This window comes from Etheostoma spectabile, chromosome 17 (genome assembly GCF_008692095.1).
Source record: "Etheostoma spectabile isolate EspeVRDwgs_2016 chromosome 17, UIUC_Espe_1.0, whole genome shotgun sequence".
Lineage (NCBI taxonomy): Eukaryota > Metazoa > Chordata > Actinopteri > Perciformes > Percidae > Etheostoma > Etheostoma spectabile.
Window position 1 is genome coordinate 6,254,115 of NC_045749.1, and position 7,184 is coordinate 6,261,298.

The 7,184-nt window shown below is 39.2% G+C and overlaps 1 protein-coding gene across 2 annotated transcripts in view; it reads right to left on the reverse strand.

Annotated features, from left to right (window-relative positions):
* The window catches only part of LOC116705282 (inactive phospholipase D5), a 49,854-nt gene that overhangs the window by 18,173 nt on the left and 24,497 nt on the right, over nt 1-7,184 (reverse strand). For both annotated transcript variants that reach the window (XM_032541346.1, XM_032541347.1), the window contains exon 2: nt 1,382-1,518. In XM_032541346.1, the coding sequence (XP_032397237.1) occupies nt 1,382-1,518 (137 nt within the window). The remainder of the gene's footprint in view (nt 1-1,381; nt 1,519-7,184) is intronic.

Sequence of the window (7,184 nt, forward strand, 5' to 3'; positions counted from 1 at the left end):
TTGTTCTGGACGGAGACCAGTGAAGTCAATTAGAAGCTGATAAGATGTGACGTGGGCAACGTGTCTGAAAGTTGTAAGTCTTCTGATAGCTGTGCCAAGAGAAATCTCAATCATTCCTTATCTTGCAGAGATGGAGAGTGTAGGTATATGTAAGGAGATAACAGACACAGGCTAATTATATCCAACTAAAGTGTTAGTTAAAATTTGTAATTAAACCTAAACAGCTAATGTAAGTCCAAACTGTCTGCTAGCTTCTCCTGACAATACAGTGATTTGTCGACTATGCAACAGCAATTTGCTTGGTTATGACACAATTGTAAACCTATTTTTACAAAAACGTCTGCTACAGAGCCCTAACGTGAGCTACACGGTAATTGTAGCCTTTTATACATTGTCGTGTTTCTTTAGAAATAAATAATGGCACTCAATGGGATGCTAACGGCTGGTGATGGCTTTGTAGCATTAAAATGGCGCCATAAGAGCTACGCTTAAAGAAGAGAGGCTTACCCCTTTGTGTGTAACGGACTGGGATTGATTTAAAGTTTGAAACTGGAGCTAAAACAGCAATGGAAGCTGTTTGAAAAATTGCAAAAATAAAAGCCAAGGCAAGCCAAGTGGGTTAAAGGAGATGTGGGTTTAATTCATTAAAGCTACTGGCACCAATTCCATAAGCTAGATGTCCCAAATCATGTCAGCCATTGTTTGAAAAGGTTTGTATATTACAACAATTGAGTTTTCTTGCTCTACTGCTTTGGTGTACACATAGCTCCCATCAAAAAGAAAACACTCAGTTGTTTTTCCGCATTCAGTTTGTAAACTTGAAAGGATTTTTTAATCAGCATAAAACAAACTGATTGCAATTTATAAATTAGTTAGTAAGACGTGGCTTTTTTTCAGTGGTAGAGTGCTGTCCTGCCAGTTGTGTCCTTGGGCAAGACACTGAACCCCGAGTTGCCCCTGATGCTTTGCAGTGCAGTGTAAATACGTCTGAATGTTTATCTGGTGAGCAGGTGGCACCTTGTAGTTGTGTGTGAATGGTTCCTGCACTTTGTAAAAGCACTTTGAGTAGTCGTTGAGACTAGGAAAGTGCTATCCATTTACACAATTGGACAAAAAGACAGCACAGAGGTTGGTACCAACCAAAAAACAAAAAATGCAGGGTCACCTGGCAAACACATTTAACCTGACTCAACTTTTGACACACCACAAAGTCCCTAATGCAACATACTCCCACCAGAGCAGCCCCCCTGCAGTGATTTAGCACAGAACTGGTTTTGGTATGAACACTCGCTATGACCATAACTTGTGATTAAGGGAAACAAGCCAAACATATTGTAAACACTCAAAGTGAACTGTGTGTTTGTGGTTCTGCAACTCTCACCTGCAGTTCCTGCTACAGTTCTCCTCTGTGATCCCATCTTCATCCTCGCCCCAAAAGTCCACCGCTGAGAAAATCAACGCCATCAGTACGGCAAAGCAGCACACCAAGGCGAAGATCATAATGCACTTCTGCTGAGACTGCAAAAGAGAGAAAAGGAAAACAACATTGATTTTCAAGGTGCTTTCTACCCTTCATCAAAACAACACCAAAGTGCCCCAACCTTGGCTTCTGTTAGATGGCTGCTCTGGCTGACACAACTTATGATTTAATGCACAGCTCAGCAGGTCATAACATGATATAGAGGGGGAATTTAACACAAACATGCAAGGTCTACGCATGACCTTGCAAGTTCACACTTTTTATTTAAAGAACATGAGGCAGAGAAAGAAGAAAGAGAGTAGAGAGCAAGGAGAGAGACAGAGAAGGAAGAAAGCTAATAAGAAAACAAAGCGATCAATAGAAACAAACATTAACATGAAGTCCACATGCTACTGAGAAGGATGTAAAGATCAGGGTGTTCTATAAGGGCAATCATTATGTCAAAATAAATGAAATAATCTAATAAATGTCACAATATATCATCCTTGGAAGATGCAGGACATAAAGTATTACCAGTTCGGGGATTCCTGCTTTACATCTGGTAACCGTTTGATGATAGTATGGTTCTTTAACGTTATTATCTGGCTATGGCTTGTGTTTATTTGACACATTTCCCCTGTTTTGTTTTGCCAATACACGTTAACAAAATAAGTGCATATGTGAAAAAAAATGTTCACGGGCAACTCTGCAATTTTGTGCTATAGTCTTGTACCACACAAAAGTTGGGGGACACTTTGATCAAGGTTAGGGGAAGATCACAGTTTTAAATATGATTAAATTAAACAAGTCATATCATCACATCTGATGTTTACATTTTCAACCAAGACCACTTTCTCCAACCTTCACCTAGTGCCAAACTTGTTATGCTGTAGTTGTTATGAGCAGATTGCAGGGAAAACAAACGAAGTATTTTGTCAATTAACATTTTAAAGCCATTCTTTGTATGAATCATGTCCGACATTGCAGATGCATTTCAATTATGTCCCCTTGATATGTTGAGACAAATGTCACTTTGGCAGCATCATGGTGTCATGTTTGTCCCTGTGTCAAGTTTCTGTTTTTTTAGTTTGTTTCATGTTTTCTGTTAGTTTTCCCATTTCCTGTTTTAGTTTGTAGGTTCTCTTTTCTCCCTTGTGTTGTCTTGAGTTACTTCCTATTTTATATTTTCCCACCTGTGTGATTAGCTGTCGCAGCCCTGTGTTGCACATGTGTCTCATTGTCTCCCCTGTATTGTGTATTTAAGTGCTGTCTTCTGCTTGTCCCAGTATGAGATCATCTGCATCCTTGTGTTCAGCCATCAAGCTTTTTTCCCAGTGTCCTGTATTCCTGAGTTCCTGTTTCCCCTTGGATTTTGACCTTTGCCTGTTTTCCTGGATTACCCTTTTTGCCTGCTGTTTTTTGGACACTGTGGCCTTGGTTTATTAGCTTGCTTTAAAACATTGTATTTTACGTACCTGAGTTGTGCATTTGTGGGTTCATCCTCTGTGAGTGTGATACATGGTGTTAAAAAATTATTGGATGTGGCAAATCTGTTGTACATAAATTCTTGTTAGTCGTTCAAAGTATACTTTACAACTTGGCTTGTCATAACAGGCGTGTTAATGTAATTGTTATTAGTTTAACTAATAACATTAATCATGGGTCTTCTCTATTTATTTGTTCCACTAAGCCATTTAAGTAAACAGTGAGGCAGTACGTGTTGATACCAGGGCCCTGAAACAGGCACACATAAATGGAAATCAATCATCATCATTGTTATTAAATGCAACTGTGTTTTTCCTGTAATGACGTGGAGATTTGAGACCTGTATATCGGATACTACCTGATACCATAGTTGTATACTAGTCAGTAAGATATAAACCTTTACATTGTTTGGGTCACAGCATAACCACTTGTTCCTATTTTACGAATGTAAACATCATTATCTATCATGATCATATAATTATGCAGGATTTATTTCATTGTATAACGTCTTTATTAACCCTTGACTGAAAGTCATTACAATAGGTGTATGTATTGCAGCCTCACTCAGGATTTCAATATATACAATGGCGTTGACCCACATACAGGGAAACACCCTAACTATTTGTAGAATAATAACAAATGTATCATGATCCCTTAGAAGAGCCACAACTAATTACCCTTGAACGCAGCAGATCATTAGCACTTTCAACTAGACTGCACTCATTATCCTCAGGGACAAATCTCATATAATACACCACTGACGTCTAAGAGCCACACAAACACAAAGCCATAGTGATTTTATTGTGGTTCTCTGCAGCAGACACTGAAGACATTCATACCCATAGGTTCCCATGTTGGAATTAAATTAATCTACCAGCAAGTCAACAGAGTGCCCCCAGTAAACTTTAGAGACACTGGCAGGGACATTTAGCTTCACACTCTCATCTTCACAACCATCTGTCTGAGCTGATGTCTGACAAGGGAACAGTGTTTTTCTTTTTCTTGGCAGCACTGGTGGTTGTAGTATTATGCCTAATTCCTAGGTGTAGCCACAGTATGCTCAACCAACTTTTTTACTCTCAATCCTCTGTGTCTCACTCTGGTTGCTAAAGGATTAAAACAGCATGAATGTTACAGTAGTGACTTCATCCACAGTCTGGAGAAAATGTTGTCAGCATTTTGAATCTGAGCATTAAAGAGCCCCAGGCACTTAACAAAAGCAAACACACACATGGTAAATGGAGATTAAATCAAGTCTGTCAATCATCTGCTGGACCTTGTACTACAACAAAAGCAAGTTCAGATGAAGGTCTACCTGCACTGCATGCTTCTCATATTTCGAGTTTTTTTACTAACAGCTGCTGTATTCACATGTGGTCAGATGTGCACAGCAGATACGGTATATATTATAAAGAGGTCAGACTCAAAGGATGCACTCAGGACGGTTAAACCTGATATCAGAGCAGAGCTAGGGATCAATACACCTACAATTGCAGAAAATAATGTGCTTCTCAGTGCCTGTTTAGAAATATATATACTGTTGACATGTAAGAGTCACAAAAAGAAGAAGAAAGTTTACGCTACTAGCATTTTGTGTATTGAGGTGGTGGCAGAAATCTTAGAGACGGATATCTCAAAACAAGGACACATGAAACTAAACTATCAGTATGGCTAGATCCCACTAGAGGTGCATGTCTTTTTGTAATTTGGGTACATGGACCCTTTAACAACAATTCATTTCTGGGGGAGCTGATGGTAAAACACTCTGCTTCTCATATTGCTGCCTTACTGCAAACTGAGCACAGAAAGATATCATCGCTACATCAATAAAACATCTAATTCCACTTGTCTGTTTTTCTAACTAACATACACAAACTTTAGTGATCTTTTTATATGTTGATTTATATGTTGTCAAGAGCCTTCTTGTTTGTTTGCAGTTACTGTTACAGGATACAGTGACATATGATAGAACATTCCAAGGATGAAGAAGCAAAGATAACCTTGAGCGAGTTGCTATAAGAGAGTCATAAATAACATCATTTAGGGAGATTGCTCAGCTGGCTGTTTCAAAAGCTCCCCAGAGTCCGTCTAAAAAAGGCTGTCAAGTTGCATGGCACGGTGCCACACACACAAAAAACAAATACACAGTCACTGTTAATGTTACTGTCTCACAAACAGACAGAAGTGAAGGCCAGGCCTGAGAGGGTGGATGTTTATATCCTCAGATCAGAGGCAGAACTTTTGAACCGAGGCCTTCTCTCTGCCAAACCTCGAAGTTGTTTCAAGTCTGCCCAATTTGTGATATGGAAAAAACTGTATCTGCTTTAGAGAGTTTGAGAACAGACAGTGTGGTGATTGTCCAAAGCAGACTCTATTTTTACCTATGTCCCAGGTTGTCCCGTGCTGCCATGTCCCCATATAGCGTGCTGGTTTGTGAACACGATGCAGGAACCGTGTGGCCCCTGTGGCTTTGGAAGCACATTTAAGGAAATCTTTAGTGCGCCTACAGAGAAGCAGAATGAGTTTCTTCACAGTGCAGCCTGAGAAAACTTGTCAGGGCCCCAATTATCCTCTTATGAGTGTTTCCTCTTTGTCAAGTCATGGTGAGAACAAGTTGTCCTGCTGCTCAGAGGGAAAGACAAGTTTACACCACACCAACGTCACAACAGAAGTCTGTGAGCAACACGTCCTGGTCTAATTGGACTTATGAGCTTGGAGCACTGCAGATGTTGTGTAAATGCTATTGGTAAAGCACAAGATCGCCACAAGCCTGGTGACAGCATGAGTTGTGCTGGCATTTGAAGAGACAGTCTTGTTTTAAGTGCAGCCAGTTTCGATCCTAGCACACACAGACTATTGTGGAGAAAAGGAAAGACGAGAAAGAAGAGGATGAAAAGAGATGGTTGAGGCTTTTGTCGCTGTATTGGATGTAGAGTGTAGCATGACACTGATTGGGTCAGGACTGACTGAGGACTGATAATCAAACACTGAGTGCAAAGGGGATTTAATAACCACACATCTACAACCCGGCATTAGGCAAGTGCTCTTGTGCATTTTTTTTTTTACCCCATTGTGAGACTGGATACTCAAACCTTGCAGCTGATTTGGCTCCAAGACCTTTTTTAATTGATTTGTTTGTTCACTGCTAGTGACTTACATAACACACATCCTGGCTATGGCGAGGTGTAAGAACAGGTGCTAACAGTCTAATTAGAGGTGATGAGAACAACAAAAAAATTAAGTATTAAATTAATTATTATTATTTAAAAATGAAGTTTACTTGTATAACAGTTATCAAAACCAGCATAAAAAGTGCTTTACAACAAACACAAACACAACAATGAAATGCACAACAATGTTTTATAAACCAGGAAAGCATAAAGAAAAAAAGAGGAATAAACTTAAAAACAACTGATGATTACACTGCACCTTACTATCCACATTAAAAATAAAGTACAATATAACCCAGTAGTCAAGAATGAAACTTTACCTAAAAATGAAAGGTGACTCTCAGTTCACATAACTCTTACACATTGTAGTAACACCAGAAAGCATTAAAACAACCAACTCCTCTGTATGCAGATTAGTCTTTACTCTAAACTATCTGCACACTTAAGATGTTACAGTAAGCGGGCATTGGCAAACTTCTTGGTGCTGTTAGCTTTTCATCCCTTTCTCTACCACCCTTTTCCCCTCTTTGCTGCACCCATCTGCTGTTTAATCACCTTCGTGATGAGCGAGGTGCCCTGAGTGAAAAAAACACATGATGTCCTGATTTTGGCTCATCCTGCAAGGAAAAGCCCATGGTTCACACAGCTGCTGAAAGCCCACTAATCGCTCAATTAGTGACAGTATGACCAGAACACATCTAAGTTTATCAATTGCATTCACACACACACACACGAACATGTATGAATGGATAAACACTTGTATGTTGGAATACAACCATAATAAGAATTGTTTTTGTCTTTCCTCATTGGTTTCCTCTGTGGTTTTTGAATCAACATACTGTAGATTCAGAGATTCATGCAAAAATGGATGAACAAATAAACAATCAGATTATGATTGCTAACAACATCATGTTAATTTATTGGATAAGTACTCTGTCAAATTAATATTGTTCTGTCAGATTTAATTCCTAAAAATAGCCATTGAAAAGATGTCAATGACAACTAGCATCTCCATATATTTGGCTAAGCATGTGTGTGTGTGTGTGTGTGTGTGTGTGTGTGTGTGTGTG